Genomic DNA, 21,415 nt, shown 5'->3' with positions numbered 1-21,415 from the left:
GGTGTTCCTCTCACAATCTCCCTTAGGGGACCTGGGCATCCCCGTGGTCTTACCTTATAGTAATTGTTGTCGTGGAAGCATTTGCAGGAAGAGGCATTGATGCAGTGGGAGTCACTAAACAAAAAGCCAGAATTGCAGACACAGCCGGGCTTGCAGACGAGCTTGCAGTTGACATTGGGGTTCTGGCAGGATGCCGGGCAGGCACAGGGTTCATAGTGGGCATTTGAAGGGCAGCTTGCTAAGGGAAAAATAGCCTCCATCAAGCCTCCACTCTATAGCTTCCCTGAGGGAGACTTCCCATCTCTCCTCTACCCCAACACTCAAGTTCTTCTCTAAGAAGTAGGTCCATATTATTCAGCCATAAAAAGGAATGGCGTCCTGGTACAAACTACAACATAGATGAACCTTGAAAACATTATGCTCAGTGAAAGGAGCTGATCATATATTATATGATTCCATTTGTATGTAATGTCTAGAATAGGTAAATCCATAGAGACAGAAAGTGGTTGCCAGGGATTGGGAAGTTGAGAGGAATGGGGAGTTACTGCTAATGGGTATGGGGTTTCTTTTGAAGGTGATGAAAATGTTCTGGAATTAGAAAGTGATGATGTTTGCACAATCTTGTGAATATACTAAAACCACTGAATTGTATACGTTAAAAGGACAAAAATTATGGTATATAAATTGTATCTCAATTAAAAAAAAAAAAATGAGAAGAAAGCCTGGTGTTTGGTTCCCAAATACCCCCACCTACTCATGCCCTTCTGTCCCTCTCACTCAGGGTAGTCAGTCCTCATTCTTTCTTCTAAAGTCATCATGTCTGATTCATCCTCCTCTACAACTGCAGTTTTCTGTTAGAAGCATCCCTTTCCCTAATTCTCTCTCCTAGTCATTGTCTCTTACTTACAACTCTTTAGCCAACGATCACATACCTGGAGTAGGTCTAGGGGTCACAGTGGTTATGGAGGTACTTGGAGTACTAACAGGCTTCGTCAAGACTGTAATAACAGTGGTAGTAGGAAGTACTACCACACTTGTAGTAGGAATTGTGGGCCTTTTAATGTGGACTGTGGGTTTTTCAATGTGGACTATCGGTTTTTCAATGTGGACTGTGGGTTTTTCAATGTGGACAGTGGGTTTTTTAATGTGGACTATGGGTTTTTCAGCGGGGACTATGGGTTTTTCAATGTGGACTATGGGTTTTTCAGTGGGGACTATGGGTTTTTCAATGTGGACTGTGGGTTTTTCAGTGGGGACTATGGGTTTTTTAATATGGACTGTGGGCTTTTCAATGTGGACAGTGGGCTTTTCAATGTGGACTATGGGTTTTTCAGTGGGGACTATGGGTTTTTCAATGTGGACTATGGGTTTTTCAGTGGGGACTATGGGTTTTTCAATGTGGACTATGGGTTTTTCAGTGGAGACTATGGGTTTTTCAATGTGGACCATGGGTTTTTCAGTGTGGACAGTGGGATTTTCAGTGTGGACTATGGGTTTTTCGATGTGGACTGTGGGTTTTTCAATGTGGACTGTGGGTTTTTCAATGTGGACTATGGGTTTTTCAGTGTGGACTATGGGTTTTTCGATGTGGACAGTGGGTTTTTCAATGTGGACTATGGGTTTTTCAGTGTGGACTATGGGTTTTTCGATGTGGACAGTGGGTTTTTCAATGTGGACAGTGGGTTTTTCAGTGGGGAGAGTGGGTTTTTCAATGTGGACTGTGGGTTTTTCAGTGGGGAGAGTGGGTTTTTCAATGTGGACTGTGGGTTTTTCAGTGTGGACTATGGGTTTTTCAATGTGGACAGTGGGTTTTTCAATGTGGACTGTGGGTTTTTCAATGTGGACTGTGGGTTTTTCAGTGGGGAGAGTGGGTTTTCTAGTGGGGACAGTGGGTTTTCTAGTGGGAACCATAGGTTTTTGAGTGGGGACTGTGGGTTTTTCTGTGGGGGCCATAGGTTTTCCTGTGGAGAGAAGGATCTCAGAAGGACCAGTATAGGGAACTGGATAATTGGAAGGAAGCATTGTTGGCACAGGTCCTGCAAAGAAAACAAAATCCTGGAGTTTAGTCAAAATCATACCACTACTTTCTTCACTAACATCTAATTGAAGTGGGTGGGATCAAGGGGGTAACTTATTCATACTCCTCCTTCTACTCCCAACCCCACCTTCACTCACTTAATAAAAATACTCAACAACCACTGCTCCTTATATATGTCAGATATTGTGCCAGATACAGAAACACAAAATGAATAGGATATTGGCCCTCCCTTCAGGATCACCACAGAAATTTGTGGTATCAAAGTCAAATCACTCAAGTAAGCATCTGATAGAGCCAGGAAGGTAGAGGTGGGCAGAATACAAAAAACAAAACTGTCTGAAAGTTCAGACACAGAGAAGACTTCTTTTTAACTAGTACATATATAGAAGACCAAGAAATGGTTATCCCAGAGCATGGCCTCATTTCTGAGGTCCTGGGTTTGGTCTTACCTTGACAGGTCCCATGATTAATCAAGATGAAACCCAAGGCGACAACAAAGGAACTGCTGGTACCCCTGATGGCCTCAAGTGTCAGCTAAAGGCAATGAAGGAGAAAGAAGGAAAAGATAAATGAAAGTGAAACCCAGGCACCTCAGTGACTCTGCCAGGCATAGGGTCTATCCTCTGCCATTGTGTCACCTTGTTCCAGCCTCAACAGTCCAACACTGCCCTTGCCCCTTTTCTGGTGTTAGAGAGCCTTCTCAGGAACACCAAGTTCACCTCTACTCTGCTCTCCTTCCAGTGTTCCACCTTAGCCCTGGTTATGCTCCCAAATACCAGGCACTGTGTCCCCCTTACCATGTCTCATGCACTTACTGGGCCCACTCTCTCTGTCTCTTACCTGCATGGGCTGTTGATATCCTGAAGGGATGGTGATGGAGGCATTTAGCCAGCCAGGACTCTGAGACCCAATGCGTTGCCAGAGAGAAGCTGGGGGACTGCCTGCAGGACTCTGCAACAGGAGCTTCAGCCTAGTGCCCTCTCCAAGGCCATACATATGGTAGGAAAATTTCATACAGGTCGCACCCAGGGCACAGAAAGGTTGGCTCACCAGTCTGAAAGACTGGCCTACCTGGGATAACTTGTTAGCTTCAAGGTAGATATAGTTACCTTGCAAAAGAAGGGAATGGTCAAGGTGAGAAACCTCCATTAGACAAGTCTAATAAAGATCTGATGCAAATACCGAAACTCTCACCACTGCAGTGCTTGTGTGTGTGTGTGTGTGTGTGTGTGTGTGTGTGTGAATACTCATTTTGGACGTATCTAACTGAAGGATCAGAGAGAAATAGAAAATCAAACCAGCAACCCAGATTTCTTTGTTGGTTGCATCAGTAGATGTCTTAACTAAAAATGAGATAGTGGATTTTGAAGCCTTGGGCTCAATGAATTGAGATGCCTGGATTTTCTGGGGGTTTCAGTGACTCCACAGCCATGAGAATCCTCAATTCACTCTATCTCTGTCATCTCCACAGTTCTGGCCCCATGACACTTCCCAATAAACACTTGCTGGCTGATCTTCACCGCCTACAACATCTTATTCCAGCAATCACACCAACCAGCCCTCTACCTAGGAGCATATTCAGTAATTCATTGGCTTGAGGGGTCCTAAATCTCCTCAGCTCTGTTAAGAGACCCTCCAAAGGGACCTGTACCTTGGATGGACATATTTTTACCACCCCTGGTCCAGTGTCCACCATTCCCTGATGTCTGGACCCAGTCACAGAAGGGATGAGCAGCATCTTCAAAGTCACACCGAGGTAAGATCTCTAGGGTATCAAAATGTGAAATTTGAGAAAATGTGGCCATCTTTCTATTCCTCCCCCATCCACTCCTGATTCCAGGGCCCTGGTCTCACCCCCACAGGGAGCAATGCTGATTGCATCCACTGCCACGGCTGGTTCTGGGATCTTTCCAAATACACCCACAATGGTGAACTGAAGAGAGAGGGAGAGGGAGCTGGGTGTAAGAAAACAGCCCAAATGCCAATACCCCATCTGATTTTATTCTATTCAGGGACTTAGGCACCTTGCTCCCATTTCCCAGAACCCTCACTCCATTTCAATATTGGGGGTGCCTACCATGGGCAAGGAAACCTGACCTCTTGCTCCTCTGTACCTGAATCAGTCCCTGGCCTGTATGATTGACAGATGCAGGCTGCCAGTTGGACCCAGATTGTCCTGAGAAAAGAACGTGTTTCTGGATGCTGCCTGCAATGGAAGTAATCCAAGGAAATGAGATTGAGGGAACTGGAAAATGACTTCAAACCTGTATTCGGAAGGATGAGTAGCAAAGATAATACTTGGAGTGTATTCCCCTTCACCAAATGCAAGCACCTTCTTCTCTCTCACATCCTAGAACCCAGTTCCCTGCCGGCTCCCTGGTTCCACTCTGGAATAATCTTGCACATAGCCCAGATTTCTCTAGACCCATATCTCCTCATCAACCAACCCTGGGAAATGAGCCTCAGGTCAGTGTAAATCCCGTGACTTCGCCACTCTCACCCAGGACAGAAGCATAGACAGTGAGGGCTGCGCCAGGAGACTGGCCATGGAGGATGTAGTGGAAAGACAGACTCAGACAGCCTGATGACTGCCTAGGGTGGCTCAGGAGAAGAGATTTCTGCCTTGGCTTTGCATTCTGGGGGTCCAGTAGCATGTAGAAGCCACCTGCAAAGAAAAAGGTCAGTAAGGTGGACGGCTAAAATTAGGAGAGTATGGCACAGGGATAGAGCCCTGTGAGGGCAGGGGATCCGGCCCTGGGGAGCCCCAGTAGCTGCCTAGGACCAGCCACTGCTGAGGTGGGCCTACACCCATCTCACAACTCTCTGAGCCTTCAATCCTTCTAGAAGTGCTTGGCACGACTGGGTAAGGTTGTGGATGTCGCCATATGAAAAGTGGTATCCTCTCAGAATCAGTAGACAAGACCTCCTCCCTTGGGTTCTGACTTTTTAGGTCCCCCCAGAATCATAGCCCCTTCCTTTTCTTGACCCACTAGACATAGCTGATTCACACAAACTGGTGAAAGAAGGACCTTTGTGACACAGATGAACAGCCATCTCCCCACCCCACCTTTGCCACCAGGTCAGGGAGCCAATCAGCCTCGACCTTGCTCCACGACGCAGCTGGTAGACAGCGAGGTGTGTGTGTGTGTGTGTAGGGGTGGTGGGTAGAGGGAGGGAATTAGGGCACCTCCCGACAGCGCGCATGCGTGTCTGCAGGAACGCTGCTCAAGGGGTGCTGCCTTGTGAGTGCATTCACCGCCGGGGAAGGTGGGCTTCAGAAAGGAAGAGAAGAGGGCTCAAGAGGAGAATATGCAGGAGCGGGAGAGGAGAGAGAAAAGAGGAAGAAAAGGAAAGGAAATGGTGAGAGAGAAAGCAAAGGGTGGCGATACTGGGACATGTGAGAAATGGAAAAGGAGAAATGAGAGAAAAAGAAAGGTGAAAAAATATAATTAAGTGAACACAATGGAAAAAAGAAAAGAGGGAAAATTTTAAAACAACAACCAACATTTACTGAAACTGCTAGGCATGAGATACAGTATAAATGCAAAGGTAGGGGGCGTGGTGGGGGGAGAGATACAGGAATGGACTGGCCACCCTGCTCTCCAGGGGCTTATAATGAAGGTGAGGTGGGGGTTTCTCAAAGTCTTTCTAGGAGGCAAACCTCAGGCAACAGGAAAGCTCAGAGGAACGAGAGCATGCAGTTGGATGAGGTAGAAAGGGCTATGAAGTAGGGGGAGGGAAAGCTAGAGAAAAGGAGAAAAAAAATGAAAAGAAGGTGGAAGGAAGAGAAAGAATTGAGAATGGAGGAAGGCAAAGGGAAAGAGAAGAAAGAAGAGGTAGAAACTCCAAGAGGAAATTAGTGAGCACGATCCTCTATTTCTGACCTGTGAAGCTTGGCATAGCATGCACTCAGTGTCGGCTAGAAGTGTGTGTTGTGTGGAGTAGAGTGAGAGAGGAGGTGGCTGGTGTGGAGGTGAGAAAAGGAGCTGAAGAGCAGGGAAGGAAGGAAGGGAGGAAAGAAGTAAGGGAGGGAGGGAGGGAGGAAAAGAAAGAAAGAAAGAAAGAAAGAAAGAAAGAAAGAAAGAAAGAAAGAAAGAAAGAAAGAAAGAAAGAAAGACCCAACCAAAAGTACAGGGAGGTGGTGGAAAAGAAGCTAGGGACAGACGTGGATGGAATAGAGAAGGAAGAAAACGTATTGCCTGGATTGTTGCAAAAGCCTCCTAAATGGCCATCCTGCATTCCCTTCAGTGCATTTTCAACACAAAAACCAGGTGATCCTTTTAAATATAAGCTAGATAAAATCACTCCTCTGCTCCAAATCTGCAAAGGTTCCCCATTCATAGAGAATAAAGGCCTCAGTCCTGATGATGGCTTTCAAGGCTCTACATGACCTGTTCCTCCTAAGACCCACCTGAGCTCATCTTCTCCATCCCAACCACATGGCTTCTTGCTGTACCTCAACAGCCCCTCACTCCCACCCCCACCAGCCCACTGCTACTTCAAGGCTTTTGCATGGCTGGACCCTTTGGTTAGAATGTTCTTCCCTTCAAAATTTTCATTCCCTTACTTTCTTCATGTTTGTGTTCATATGTGACCTGAATGAGACCTACTCTGACCACCCTATTTAAAACATACAGCCCACCCTACTCCTGAACTCCCAATCCCCTTTGTTCAATTTTTTATTTTTTCTGACAGCACTCTTCACTTTATAACTGTATAACGTTATAACTGTATAACTGTACTTCTTTATTGTTTCAGAAACTGTCTTTCCCCCTTTTGGCCCCCTGCCACTCCTTGTCTGTTTTGTAAACTGATATATCTTAAGTGCAGGGCACATAGTAGCTGCTCAATAAATACTTGTTGGGTGAATAAAGAATGAAAGGTGCCAGGGAAGGGAGGTGAGGAGCAAGCTGTGCTGAGTCTGCCAGGTAGCTTGTGAGGCAGCAGTAGAGGGAGCCGGCTGGGAGTGTGGAATTTACTCTCTGTCAGGCAATTCAAACTGATAGAGATTGCTGGGGTTCGCCCCAGACCTTCCCAAGTTGAGTTACTGTAGAATTTTCAGGCAAACATCATCAACTCCTACAAGGTCACTGGAAGCCCAGGAAGTCAGAAGACAAGAGTGTGGCCATTACTCACTACCAGGGCTGGAGAAGTCATCCTTGGGCCCCACATTCCGCATCCCCGATGACCCCTTCTTCTGGACCCACTTGGCTCCAGTGGCTGTGGGAATCCAGCTCCAGCCACAGAGATCATTTTGAGTGTCGAAGCTGCACATTTTCATCATGCAGACTGAGGGGAATGAAAGGAGAGGAGATTAGCTTTTTCTAAGAGGAAGCAGCTCTGAAAAATATGCCTCTGTCTGGACTCAGAATTCTGAGTCCCAGTCTGGGTCCTGTGAGCCATGAAGAGCTTTCAAGTCAGCTACAGTTCTGCTCCCTAGCAGCTGTGTTCCTAAGTTTCAGATTACTTAAACTGCCCACTCCTCAGTTTCCTCATCTATAAACTGGGAATAACAGTATCTGCATGTTGTAAACTAAATTATGTGCAGGGAGTATCTAGCACAGTGCCTGTGCTCAGTAAGGGTTAGTTCCTTGACCCAGCTTCTAGAATTTTAATTCCCTTCACTTTACTCCCCTCAGATTTCTAACATCAGCTTAGAGGGCTAATTCTGGGTAGATCTGGGGTAGCATACAGGGTGACTAAACATTCAGGTTTGCCCAAGACTGATGTATTCCTTGAGATGCAAGACTGTCCGTGATAAAATAGGGATAGCCCAGGGCAAACCGTAATGGTTGGTCGCTGTTAAAAGAGAAGCTCTCTTTGGGTGTGGCTGCTTCAGGAATCAAAGGTACAAGGTGTGAAGCAAGTAGACTCAACTTTGGAAGAAACCAGGATCATGATCCCTGAGCTACTCCTGCCACCCTACACAGATGGTGGGGTGGAGAGAAAGAGGAGGAGGGATAGCGGCTCACCCTTATCGCAGGAGCCACGACGGATAGAAATAGCATCCAGAGAGATGTCCAGGTAAGTGGGGCTGCCTCTCACTGCTTCAAATACCAGCTGTGGGAGGGAAGAAGAAATCACCCACCCTGTGAGCCCCTTTACCTCAGGCTCCCAGTTTCCTGCCTGAATTCAGATGGCCCAGCCACCCCCACACCTCCTCATTATCCCAATTCCCTTTTGGGTGCACCTAACACCCAGATTCCCACTGGGGCCCCAGGCTGTGCCCTTGACCTCACCTGCCTGGGCACCGCAGACGCCTTGGGCACGGTGACAGTGGTGGGCATCCAGGAGGGGCTCTGAGTGTTAATGTGTTTCCAAAGCAAGGTGGGGTGCTTGTTGTTATTGCCCATGAGCAGCAGCAGTTTGAGCTGGGCACCCCACGGCAGCCCAAACATGTAGTAGGCGAAGTGCACGCACAGAGGGCCTTGCTCCCATAGAGGGGAGCTGAGCAGGTGGACCACCCCACTCTGGTGGATGGTGCTAGAGTCCATATGCAGGTAATAGCCCTCTGGAGAGGCAGAGGCCAGAACAGTGAGAACTTGCCACCCCCAGGGGCTGCACCCAGCCCTTTCCCAGAGCCCAGGAGCCCACTTCCAGCTGCCCCCCTTCTCCCTCCACCCAGATTTACCTGTGCCCATCTCCCAGCTGCCTCCCTAAACTTTAAGCTTCCTCACCTCCATTGGGGTAACCCCCAGAAGGCCCAGCTCTGCCCATGGGAGAGGGCCCACTGGCTCGAATCCAGTCCCCATCATCTGTGGACATTTGAGTCCAGTCACAGAAGGGTTTGGAGTTGTCCTCAAAATCACACTGGGTGATAATTGCTGGGGGGAAAAAAGGGCCACTGTGAGGCCAAGAGAAGAGAGAGGACCAGCTGCAGAGGCAAACGAGGTGGCGGGGTGCGGTGGTAGCAAGACTGCTAAACTTAGAGAAAGTGACTACTAAGATTAGGGTCCAGAGCAGAGATTTGGGAAAGAGAATCTGATAAGTCATCTTGTAGGAGAAGTTCAGGGTGGGGTGGGGTGAGGTGGGCAAAATGTCTAGGTCTGGAGTCACAAACTGAGGTCCAGGGGCCTGGATTCAGGGGGGCAGACAGGCTTTGTCTGGGAAGCATACATTTTGCTGTTGTTGTCAATTTGAATGTAAACCTTTTAGGCAGGGTTTGTACTCCTCCATAGCTACCTCCACCTCTGTCATCTAAGGGCTACACTTTACACACTTATTCTGTGTTTATGTCATCGCCTGGCCTGGAGGGCACAGGGATGGCCACCCTGGGAGGGAGTCCGAACAGTCCTGGTTTCCGACTCACAGTTGTTCTCAGAGCTGTGGGCAGCTGGCATCTGGTCCAGAGACTTCACTTTCCTTGAGGTTGATTTGGAGAAAGAACAAAATGTAATACTTTTCATTATCAAGAATTATAAGCCTCAGTGATTGTGGAGAGCTCACCTTAAGTTCTCATATCCCTGAAAAAATGTCTTCCCTGAGAGGCCCTCACATCCCTTCTGTCTCTCTATGTCCTGGATGTCAAGCATGGTTGAGTCTCAGATGAGGAAGAACCAGCTTATACCTGGGGAATCTCCTTCATTCGGATTGAGATCTTCCTGTATTATAACCCAAGTTTTCCCCACTAAGTAGGGAGTATACTGGTCCCGCGTTGCTAGGTATTTGGCAGGTGATATTGTCCCAGCTACATGCAACTGAACACAGAGAGGACTAACTAAGGAACCACCCCTCTCACCATCCAAATTCCACAGAGAAGTCCCTGCCCCTCCTCAGGTGGTGTGGGCTACATAGAACAACCCTTGGTTTTAGTTGTTCAAGTTCTGCTTATTCAAATCTCCCAAACAAGCTCCAGGACATTGAGCCATCCATCATTTCTTGCCTCCTACTTAAAGTCTCACTTATGTGCTGGGTCCACTCTAGGTTTTGACGTCTTTCTCTTCCTCTGCCATCCTCAGACCTGTCTCCCTAGCTCTGCACCTCCTCCCTCTTTCCTCACGTTTTGGCTCTGTCCTACTCCCACTGAGCTCTCGCACCCCTCAATTCCTGTGCTCCCCTCATTTCTGTTCATCCTCTTTTTTCATGCCATGGGGCTCCCTCCTCCCTTCCCAAGACTGTGCCCTTTATCACTAGCCTGCTTTGCCCCTCTAACTTTGCCCCTCACTATTCCTCAGAGCCACCCTCAATCATCCCCCTGAGACCAGCTTACCAGACAGAGGTGGGAATTTGGCCCTGGCTGCAGGCAGCCCCCATCATTAGCACCAGAGTCCAGACTAGCGAAGCCATGCGGGACCTCAGAGTCAGCTCTCAGGGAATAAGGGGAAGGCAGAGTAAGGAGACCAGACTACTTTAAACATCCTTGACCCTCTTTGCTGGGCATCCTTCTGAGGATGCCATGAAAACTGGACAATCAGATAACTGGAAATAAAAACTATGAGGGCTGAAATTGAAAATCCAATAGAAGAGTTATAAATTGAAATTGAGAGAAATAAAATGAAAGCGAGAGAGAAGGAAAGCAAGAGAGAAAGAAAAGAGAGAGAGAATCAGTCTAGGAAGTCTAACATCCAACCAAAAGAGCATAAAAAGGAGAAAGCACACAACAAAAGAAATTACTTAAGAAAAACAACACAAGATTTCCCAGAACTGAAACAGGAATCTCTCGATTAAAAAGAGTCTGGTATGATGACTGCAAAGAGAGCCATAAAAGGTATATTATAAAATTTCAGAATATCAGGGGTGAAGAGAAAATTCTAAACACTTTCAGAGAGGAAAAAGCAGGTCACATACCAAATATCAGGAATCAGCACGGCGTTGTAATTTTCAATAGCAACCATGGATTCTAAGAGGCAGTGGAACACTGGCTGTAGAATTCCAACAGAAAATCATTTCAAACCTAACATTCTAGAACTGGCAACAGTGGCAAAGGCAACTGGAAGGTCAAATAAAGTAAGGACTGAGATACTTATTGGCAAAGAATTGTAAAAGGTCACAGAAGAAATACAGCCAGCCAGTAAACATTGGAAAGGATTCTCTTGCTTCACTAGTAATAAGAAAAATGCTGAGCAAATTAAACTGTCATGTTGACAACAATGTAAAAGATTGATAGCATTGAGCCCTGGCCAGTGGGGCTCAGTTGGTTGAATGTCATTCCATGCACTGAAAGGTTGCAGGTTTGATTCCTGGTCAGGACACATACCCTGGTTGTAGGTTTGATTCCTGGTCAGGGTGTTGGTCCAGGCACAAGTGGGAGGCAACCAATCGATGTTCCTTTCTCTCTCTCTCTCTCTAAATATCAATAAAATTTATTTTTTAAAAAGATTGATAGCGCCCTGGCCGGTTTGGCTCAGCGGTTAGAGTGTTGGCCTGCGGTCCAGAGAGACCTTGGTTGGGTTCCCACTAAGGGCATGTACCTTGGTTGCAGTTTGTCCCCGGCCCTGGTTGGGTTGTGGGGGTGGCAGCCACTCAATGTGTCCCTTTCACGTCGATATTTCTCTCTCTCTTCCTCTTTCTCCCTCCCACTCTATCTGAACATAAAATGGAAAAATGTCCTCGGGTGAGGATTAAAAAAAAAAAGATTGATAGCATTGTGTATTGATCAGTGTGTAGGTAGATACACTCATATACAAGGTTAATAAGACTGTATGTTGGTGAAAAGTTCTTACAAGCTAATTTGACAAGGACTGTTAAACTTCCAGATGTGCCTATCTTTCACCCAGCATTACCTTTCTAACAGTTTCTCCACAGAAATACATGTTTATTTGCACGAAGATGTACATACCTTAAATGTTCATTGTAGCATTGTTTACAGTAGAAAAATAATCGAGATTACCTAAGTGTTTACCATTAGATATGCAGTCAGATCATATTCAAGGAATACAGTCATGTAAAGGAATATTATGTAGGTATTGAAAAGAAGTATTCCTAAATAATTGAATAAATAAAGAATTACCAGATGATCCTGCAATTCCACTTCTAGGTATATAGAATCAAAAAGAATTAAAAGCAGGGACTTGAACAGATATTTGCACAACTGTGTCTACAGCAGCATTATTCATAGTAGCCAAAATGTGGAAGCAACCCAAGTGTCCATAGACAGATGAATGGATAAACAAAATGTAATAATATATACAAACAATGGAATATTATTCAGCCTGAAAAAGGAAGAAAACTCTGACACATGCTATAACATTGAGGACATTATGCTAAGTGAAATAAGTCTATCACAGAAGACAAATACTATATGATTCCATCCATATCAGGCACCTAACACAGGCTAATTCATAGAGACAGAGACTAGAATGGTATTTGCCAGGGACTGGGGGAATGGGGAATGGAGAGTTAGTGTCTAATAGGTATAAAACTTCAGTTTTACAAGATGAAAGTTCTGTAGATGGATGGTGGTGGTGGTTGCACAAACAATGTGAATGTGCTTAATGCATCTGAACTGTACACTTCAAAATTGTCAAGACAATAAATATTATGTATCTTTTACCACAATTTTCAGAAATAATTTTTGTAAAGTACTACTTGATAATATAATATAATATTATTATTATTTTTTTTTATTATTATTATTATTTTTTTTAATCCTCATCTGAGGACATTTTTCCATTTTTTGTACAGACAGAGTGGGAGGGAGAGAGAGGAAGAGAGAGAGAGGGAAACATCGATGTGAAAGGGACACATCGAGTGGTTGCCACCCGCACGACCAACCAGGGCCGGGGACAAACTGCAACCGAGGTACGTGCCCTTAGCGGGAACCGAACCCGGGTCTCTCCGGACCACAGGCGGACGCTCTAACCGCTGAGCCAAACCGGCCAGGGCTATAATATTATTTTTTTAAAATGGTGGTAGATCCATAGAGTCCAATGGTGCAAAGAGCATCTACAGATACAGTAAACAAAAGAGGTGAGACACAAAAAAAATTTTATAGTGTGATCCCATTTATGCAAAATCCCAGAATAAAGGTATATATTTATGTACATATTCAGGTCAAGGTGTAGAGATGGAACTAGGAGGACACACAGCAAGCTATTCACAGTGGTGACCCCTGGGGAGGGGTGCACAAGGTTTTCATGTCTTCTGTGTATTTGTGCATCCAGGTGTTCCTGTGCATAGTTTTGGTTTGTTATAGATACTTTCATGAAAGTCATTTGAGGGGCCTAGTTGAGGGGAAGCCAGACTAGAAGATTTAAGGAGGCAGTGGAAGTTGAAGGACTGGGTCTCAACAGGAGGCAGGGACAACATTTAAAGCTGTTTGGTCATCTAAAGGAGGTTTGTAAAGAAGGTGTAGGAATTGGGACAAAGTAGTCTTCTCAAGGTAAGAGAAATCAGGGCCCATCTAAATGTGCATGGGAAGGATGCAACCATGAGAGAGGTGAGAAAAGGGCTTCTGAGAAGGTGGATGGGGAAAGTCTAGAACACAGACAACAGGAGAGACAAGCAGCTCTGTGAAGGGACTGGGGAGGGGACCATGCAGATGCATGTTTAGTGGCTTCTGTTTCATTTGTGAAGTAGGAAGTGAAAGGGGAAGCCTTCGGTCACAGGAAGGCCACCAGTAGTTTCCTTCTCAGATGAGTTTCATGCCAGTTCTGCCCACAGCTGGCTCACCCTCACCTTCCTGCTGTACTAATGCCAGCCCTCCAGCCCTCCCACCTTTCCCACCTTTTGCCATACTTTACTCCGACCTGCATTCCTCTGGTGGGCAGACGGATCAGTGCTTGGTAGGGAGCCTGTGGAAGGAGACTTTGACTCAGGTCACTGGTGATGGGAAGGGATGGGGGCTGGTTAGGGAAGGCTTCTGCTGAAGGTGACACCTGGGGGCCTTTCTAGATGACAGAGACAGTAATTAGCCAAAGAAGTTGGGAAGGCACATTCTAGGAAGAGGAAGTGTTCCAAGCTTAGAAGGAGCATGACACTTTTGGAAAATGGCTGGTATGTGTGTGTGTGAGGCGGGGGGAGGGGTGTAAGACTGGGAGAAGGCAGGAATCCTGTCTAGGAGACCTCAAATACCATAGCTTTTAGGAGCCCCCAAAAGTTTTTAAGCAATGGGAGGGAGTGACTACCAAACCACATGCGTTTTCTAAAGGTTGCTGGGGGTGGGGTTGAGGAATAATACACATCAAAGACTGGCTGTTCATAGCAGGGTGATAGGAGAGGAGGTTGTGGAGGGTGAGAGATGTAGTACAGATGGTTGTTAGCATAGATGGAGCAATACTTGCAGGCTAACCTAACTGGACTTCATGTCCTATTCATAGCAAAGATACTGTCCTCATTTTTTATGTGTGGAACTGAGCTCAGGAGAGATGAAGTCAATTGCCCAGCATAAGAGCATGACACTGACAGTCCTCAAAGTGTGTCCTGCCCAGTCCCACAGTTCTTCGAGGAGCCCCTCAGGGGCTGTTGGGGCCATTCAAATGTGGAGGTGGTTCCACCCCAGTCAGAGCAACCATGCTTTTATCAGATTCATTAATGGCAATTCTACGTATGATTGCAGCCGAAAGGGCAGTTTTTCGGTTTTTAAAAACCCAGCTGACTCATCACACATACAGAGCTGTAGCTAGGCTGGAGCGCTGGACTGCAGTGAGCTGAGCATTGTGAGTCCAGATTTCCTACATCCCCCCCACCCACATGTTCCTAGAAAGCTCCAGTGTCCATTCCCTTTACCTCTGCAACCCCGACTCCCTCTACCAATTCTATGCTTAGGGCACCTGACAAGTGATAGTGATGCCCAGGCAGGCCATTTTCCTGAACTATCAGGGACGGCCCAGTACAGCTGAGCACCAGGCTTCCAACAGGGAAGTCCAAAAGCCCCTTTTACAGTCTTGGGGACTCCTCTGCCCAAATGAGCACCGACGGGGCCCATGCAGGGGTCAGACCCAGGGAGAGAGAGATCCTCTGCCCCTTTACATCAAAGCTGGGGATATAAAGAATGCCTAACCCAAGCCCTGTTCAACCCTCCCTCCAGACCAAGTTAGCAGAGCAATCAATAGAGGGAAAAAGCCAGGAAATGGTTAACCCAGGCTAGAGCAGCAGAAGCCAATTGATCCACAGCCCCTCCTGGTTGGGCAATAAGGTCTTTGAGGGCTCTGCTTTTCCTGACCTCCCTTTGGTGCTACAGAGTTAGACAGGCACAGCTTCCAACAAGCCTGTATGTGGGGGATGGGAAATCAAGGCAGGACAAGAAGGGATGAAAAGTAGTGATGGGAGGGAACCACTGGGCTCTGCATTTTGGGGAGTCAGGAACAGGCAAGGCCCCAGAAGGTTTGTCACCTGACAAGACTGGCAGCTGCAGAAATAGATGTGAGATACCCTGGGATGTAGAAAAACCCTGGGAATTACTTCAGACCCTGGGAATTACTTCAGAGAACTGGAGTTAGTCCTGGTATCACTGTGCGCCCTTGGGTACTTTGATCACCTTCTCTGGGTCTCAGTTTCCTCATCTGTAAGATGGAGAGGAGAGATAGTCAACGTTTATAAAAATCAAAATATATGTGCCACATAAATTTTGACTAGGTGGAGCCTCCTTCCTTTACAGATGTTGAAAAAGGACTCACTTCTTTTTTGGGGGGTATGTGCCCCTAGCAGGAACCGAAACTGGGACTCTCTGTCCACAGGCCAACACTCCAACGGCTGAGCCAAACCAGCCAGGGCTCACATAATTTTTTAATAATCAATTTTTACAGATCAAGAAGGGAGCTTATAGGCATTTAGGCATAACTCTCATAAGTTGGGAAACCATACTGCTGTCTGATTTTTTGTTGCCAATAATCTTTTATAATATCACAGTTTTGTGATGAAATTTTAGAGGAATTAGCCTTGACCAGCTGAAAATAATCTAGTTACCTTTCAGTTTAAATTCCAATGTCTAAGAGGCCCCCATTTAGCTAATTCAACTCCAGCAATAGTCACCTGCTATGGTGAGACTTGTGGACTGAGCAGTTTCAGAAAAATCCTAGGCAGCCTGTAAGCCGGAATCAGGCAGGTGCATTTGGGCAGCCTGATGCTCAGCTCAGGCCCAGGAAGAGGATTCAGACCAGTAGCACCTAAGGCCAAGAGGCTGCTGTCAAGGTGGGAGCTAGGGCTGCAAGAAGCAGCTGAGTTGGCCCCTAGTGCTGGGAGGGAGACTGGGTGATAGGGATAGTGGTAGGCATTTTCTGCCTATCCATGGAGGAAGTGGGAGCCTGAGGCAGAGAACAGAGTGGGGAGGAGTTGGTAGTGAGAGATGGATGTGCCTAATGCTCTTTCCTTCCCTCCATCCACAACCTCTACTCTCTCCTCTGCCCCAGTGAGGTATGCTTCAGGTAGAAGAAGGACCCTGAGTCACAGAGCCTGGCTGATGATCCTGGCCCTTCCTCTCAGGATCATAAACTCTCTGAACCTCAGTTTCCTCTCCTGCAAAGAGGGGATCCTCTACCATCTCTGCCTTCCTTATGGAGTTAGAAGAGCAAATGAGAGATGCCCAGGAAAGCACCTCGTAAATCACAAAGCACTCTACAAACAAAAGGCATCTCCATTAAAAAATTATGTAACCTGCTGACTCAGAACTGGGCTGCACTGGCTCCTGTCCCACCAGGAAGTCAGAAGAGCTGGTTCCATCACTCATCTGGCAGAACTTAGTTTTAGTTTTCCATCTGACAAATGGGGGTGGTACCTATTGTCCTCCTATTTCATGGAGTTGTGGTGTGTGAATCACATCAGATCATATAGGTGCCAGAGTTTAATGTATTTTTAATCATAATCATAATAATGGTAAAGAAGAAAGTTCACACTCCTGGCCTGCACCTGAAGAAACTTGGAACCCTAGCAATGCCCTCCTTGCATATCTGTGTCTATGGGCAGGAACTCTGACCCTCACCAGGTTCTTCACATCCTGGGCCTCTGGCTACTCCACATCTCAGCACTCAAGTCACACACCAAGCTAACTATGGCTAAATTAATGAGCTACTGACTTTTCACTCCTGGGGACAGCCGGCTCTTAGAAGACACTGGGCTGTGAGTAACACAGACTGTCATTTCACTAGCACTTAGCGAAAGGATAGATCACAGCACTCCATAAATGTGGAATAAATGAATGATATTTTAATGTTCTTATACTCACTGGCCCATTACATCTGGCCCAGGTCATATAGTTCAGGTACCATTAACTACTTTTTTGTTTAATTGAAAGCAGTAAGAAGTCTGAAGAGAAGTCGAGGGTTAGTGGCCCTGAATTCTGGGGACAAAAGAGCCAGAGGATGTGTAGGCAGTAAATCAGGCTGAAAAAGAGGACGACAAAAGCTTTGGAGTTATGAGTCCTAAATCTCAAGTTCAGGTCCTACCTGACATTTATTAGCTGATTCCTTGGGCTTCAGAACAAATCTCTTAGCTTCAATTCTATCAGCAAGAAAGAGAGGTTCCTCTCTTACTGATTCACAGCAGTGGGGCAAGAACCAGATGCTACATGTGGAAACCACAATACAAATTTTATTGAAATGTGCAAGGTCAGAGAGTGAGTTCTATTGCTTGTAGATTTCTCTAACATTTCATAATAGGGCCTGAAGAGGGCACTGTAGGCCAGGAGTTGGGTTGGCCAGGGTGAAAATTCACCTTTGCTGCCTGTTCCCATCACAGCTTCACCCTTCCCCCCACATACAGTTGGCAAATACCCTACAACCCCCTAATCTGCCCATAATTTTTCCTGCTGCAAATTGCAAAACATTCTCTCCCTTTTGCATATTTTCAAGGGCACAGGCTGACTTCTCTAAGTTTTGCTGTACAAGCAGAAAGACTGGTTGCCATAATGGCCAGGATTGGAGTCCAGATACAGTTTGTGATATCTTTTGCTGTCTGCATAGGTCTCTATTGGGCACTGCTTTGCCCCTAGAAGCATTATTTCTGGGAAGTAATTTGAAGTTGGTTGTCAGAGTAAAGGGTCAGATAAGGAGTAGGGATCAAAAATTAAGGTTGAGTTAGTTAGTTAGTTCTATGTTCCCCATCCCAGATAAGCAGGGAGCAGGTAGGGCTTATGTGGAAGGAATAAGCAGAAGAGAGAAGGTGTAAGTATTGGGGGAAATCCCTGTTGCCTTGGTCTTGAGAAAATTACTTTACTTTTTCATCTATATAATGGGAATGACAGGAGTAACTTACTCATAGGGCTGTGTGAGGAATAAAATGAGGTCACAAAGGTGAGCTACCTAGAGAAGCACTGGGTACTGAGTGAGTACTCAATGGTCAGCTGTCTGGGAAAGCGGGTCTTTTCTGCACTGCTGTCTACTGTCTCTTCTGAAAATCTTGGTGCAGAACATTTATGATGACCATCCTCAGACAAGGAAAGAAGCCAGCGGGATATAAAGGGGATTGTAGCACTGAGTTGGCAAAGGCTGATGCTGGGAATGTGGCATTAGCTGAAGAGGCCACAAAGAAGAGGCAAAAAGAATAAGCATTGGTGGCTGCCTACTAAGGAATAGCCTTGAATGGAGCCACCTTATTGACCAGTGCAGGCAGAGCTTGTGGCCTTACGCCCAGTGGGTCAAGAGGTCAGACAGGCCATGCAAGGCAGCACGTAGCGCCCGACCCCCTCCGCCTCTGATTTCCCAGGCCTGCTGCCTGCCGTCATGATGGGGGCAGAGCCAGGGAGGTAGGGGAGCTCCCAGGAAACCAGAAAAGCCAAGAACCATGTTATGGTTTCAGTTCTTGTCAGTGAGATTGAAAAACACAAAATCTGGGCTCCATGATGAGCCAGGGGCCAGCCCCCATCCCATGTTCATGGCTCCCACCACCTTCATTGTCCAAGGGCTCTTGCTGTCATGGAGTCCCCATGAGACCTAGAGAATTCATGGCTTGCCATCTAAATTCTCCAGTCCATTCTATCCCTGCTTGGTAGGTGCAAAAAAGAGGTATTTGCCCTTCAGCTTGTCCTGTCATCACAGTTCTGCAGGGCACAGAAATGAGCTCGGCGTCTCTCCAGCATGGTGCTATCTTAAGTTTAAGCTGATCTCCTCTGAATTTTTCCCGCTTCTGGGCCTCAGACTGGCCCTGTGACATCCTTAGATCTGAGCTGAGCTCTGGACAGTTCCTCGGGCTCTTAAGATGTCACTGCTGGTCCTGGAGTGTCCATGGGACAGGCTGGCGCTGAGCTGCTGGCCCCTTGATGGGGGTTGGGAGTGGTGATGTGGAAGGCGTGGCATAGGCAGTAGTGGTGAGTGAGGTGGTGGATGTGACCCGGGTGGGAGCATCTGGTCACCTGTCCCCTCTCCTGCAAGCCTCCCCTGTGTACAGCTTCAGCTTTCCTCGCAGAAAATTGGAGTAGATTCGGAAAAGTTTGCACAAAGTATCAATAGTGAATGTTCGGAGTGGAGCAGCAGAAGCTGTTGCCTCGGGAAGGGAGATGGCTTCCTTCTGTCAAAGAAATGAAAAAACTACTGCAGTGCCCGTGACCCTGGAGGGAGATGGGATTCAGGACAGAATTGGAGGGTGTTCCTTGCCAGGGTCCTTCTCCTATTTTACAGAAAAGGCAAACAAAGAACAGAGTATGAAGGAGGGTCTATTCCTACATACCTGTGTTCCCAGTGCCCGAAGCAAGGAGGTGAGGCTGCGCAGACCGCTGATAGCTTTGTCCACATGCAGCTGCAGGGTCTCAGATGGCTGGGAAGAGTTGGCCAACAGGGCCTGGCCCCGCAGGATGGCTTCTGAGAGCAGGGCCAGGCCCTGCCAGACTTCCAAGGCCTGCTGCTCAACCTAAAGGGAGCAGAGAGTAGGAGTCAGTAGCCCCCAGCGCAAAGCTGAGCAAACAAACAGAAGGCATACAATAAGGGCTTGTGGAATGAATGAACAAACAAATGAACATATTCCATTCAGTCCTCATATTTGCTGCTCCATTTCTTCTCTATCTCTATCATTCTCCTTCCCACCTTATCAGGTTTTCAAAATGAGACTCCCCAAGAGGAAGGAAAAAATGAACTCACCTCCATCCTCTTCCAAGCATAGAAGTTAACTTTGGTGTCTGGGACGGTGATATTCTCACGGAAGCTGCAGCCTTCAGCACAGCCCATCTGAAAGCACAACCCCAGGGAGTCAAGGCCCCCAAGGTCTCCCAGCCCAACCCACAGGCCACAGCTTTGCCCCTTACCTACCTTCCAGGTGTGTGTAAGGGGGCTACCAGTTTTATCATTTTAACTGGGGGTTCTGGCTTCCCACCTTCAGCCCTGACCCAAGTACTGGGAATGATTCCAGGTTCTTGGATCTTGGAGGAGACCCCTGAACCCCAGAGTAAATTCTGCAGAATGTCCTGGGGAGGGGGCCTCACCGTGACATTTTCAGCCTCCCGGGCCTCCAAGATGTACCTCTCCAGGACTCGGCTGTCACAAATGAGACGTGGGGGGGCGCCCAAGACTGGGAGGCCCAGAGGAAGCAACAGCAAGGAAACCAGGAGCAGCAGGGCAGGGCATTCTAGAAAAGAGAGCCAGGCTTGGTGTGAGGCAGGGAGGGGAAGAGAAGGATTGGTTTGGAGGGGCAGGTTCACATATCCCGTTCCTGGCCTGGGCTAGTCCTCCCAACCCAGTCTTCAAAGCGCTCGGGTTCTGCCTCCTTTAGCCTTCATTCAATCCTGCTGCGGAGCGCACACCCCACCCCCCAGCTACCGGCTCCACTTCTGAGGCCAAACTTCCATCCGGCTGAGACAGAGTCTTCCCCTCTCGCAGATGCCGGTGGTTGCTCCAGGACCCAGGTATCAACTTCCTCCCCACCCGCATAGCAGCCCTTCTTTCCCCCAAACCCCAAAACCTTGTCCCTGTCTCCAGGTCACTTTCTGCCTTTCCCGGGCATTTCCCAAGCCCGGCCAACACGTGGAGGCTGCCCCACCCCCTTTGCCCTTCCAGGGTCCCTCGGCAAGTCGCGGGTCCTTGAACCCAGCCACCTCTGGGCAAACAGTCCTGGCGGTAAATCCCTTCTCAAACAGGGGCCGGGGCGGGAGCTCCCCTGCGGGAGAGCACTCACCGTGCACCCCCATCTCCGTCCCCGCCGGGCCGCTCAGCGACCAGGGGCTCGCCAGACGCCCGCGCCCCAAGCCCTCATCCCGGGAAGCTTGTTGGGGCTGGGCCACCCCACAGGCCACAGGAGGGGGCCCAACGTCCAGGGACTGCCGAGCCGGGGGTCGGGCTGAGGAAGCGCAGGGCCAGCGTCTGGGAGGACGTGCGGCGAGGCGACCGGCCAGCGTTGGCCCGGGGACTGCGGCTGCGGCCGGGGGTCGGGACTGTTATCAGCATGTGTGCGTGCGTGTGAGGGGGTGGGGGGAGTCTGAGTGCGTGAGGGGTCGCCCGAGGTGGGGGCCATGAGGTCAGAGCAGGGGGCAGGACGCCTGGGTCGCGGGTTCGCCGGGGCGGGAGCTGAGCCGCGACA

The 21,415-nt window shown here is 47.9% G+C and overlaps 2 protein-coding genes across 2 annotated transcripts in view; both read right to left on the bottom strand.

Moving 5' to 3' along the window:
- Positions 1 to 9,570, bottom strand: part of ZAN (zonadhesin) — a 31,508-nt gene extending 21,938 nt beyond the window's left edge. Inside the window, 13 exon segments of the mRNA XM_036279716.1 lie at positions 54 to 238; positions 1,035 to 2,036; positions 2,488 to 2,572; positions 2,879 to 3,149; positions 3,656 to 3,803; positions 3,893 to 3,971; positions 4,153 to 4,244; positions 4,539 to 4,703; positions 7,175 to 7,327; positions 8,011 to 8,098; positions 8,278 to 8,549; positions 8,716 to 8,862; positions 9,534 to 9,570. Of these exon segments, the coding sequence (XP_036135609.1) occupies positions 54 to 238; positions 1,035 to 2,036; positions 2,488 to 2,572; positions 2,879 to 3,149; positions 3,656 to 3,803; positions 3,893 to 3,971; positions 4,153 to 4,244; positions 4,539 to 4,703; positions 7,175 to 7,327; positions 8,011 to 8,098; positions 8,278 to 8,549; positions 8,716 to 8,862; positions 9,534 to 9,570 (2,724 nt within the window).
- A 9,688-nt stretch (positions 9,571 to 19,258) lies between these two features.
- EPO (erythropoietin) lies at positions 19,259 to 21,026 on the bottom strand. The gene is made up of 5 exons (XM_036280772.1): positions 21,014 to 21,026; positions 20,325 to 20,467; positions 19,984 to 20,070; positions 19,577 to 19,756; positions 19,259 to 19,417 (listed from the first exon to the last, which is right to left on the bottom strand). The coding sequence occupies exons 1-5, from the start codon at positions 21,024 to 21,026 to the stop codon at positions 19,259 to 19,261; spliced, it is 582 nt and encodes a 193-aa protein (XP_036136665.1).
- Between the last annotated feature and the right edge of the window lie 389 nt (positions 21,027 to 21,415).

This window comes from Molossus molossus, unplaced genomic scaffold (genome assembly GCF_014108415.1).
Source record: "Molossus molossus isolate mMolMol1 unplaced genomic scaffold, mMolMol1.p scaffold_m16_p_3, whole genome shotgun sequence".
In the NCBI taxonomy this organism is placed as follows: domain Eukaryota; kingdom Metazoa; phylum Chordata; class Mammalia; order Chiroptera; family Molossidae; genus Molossus; species Molossus molossus.
This window is presented reverse-complemented; position numbering and strand designations above follow the sequence as displayed.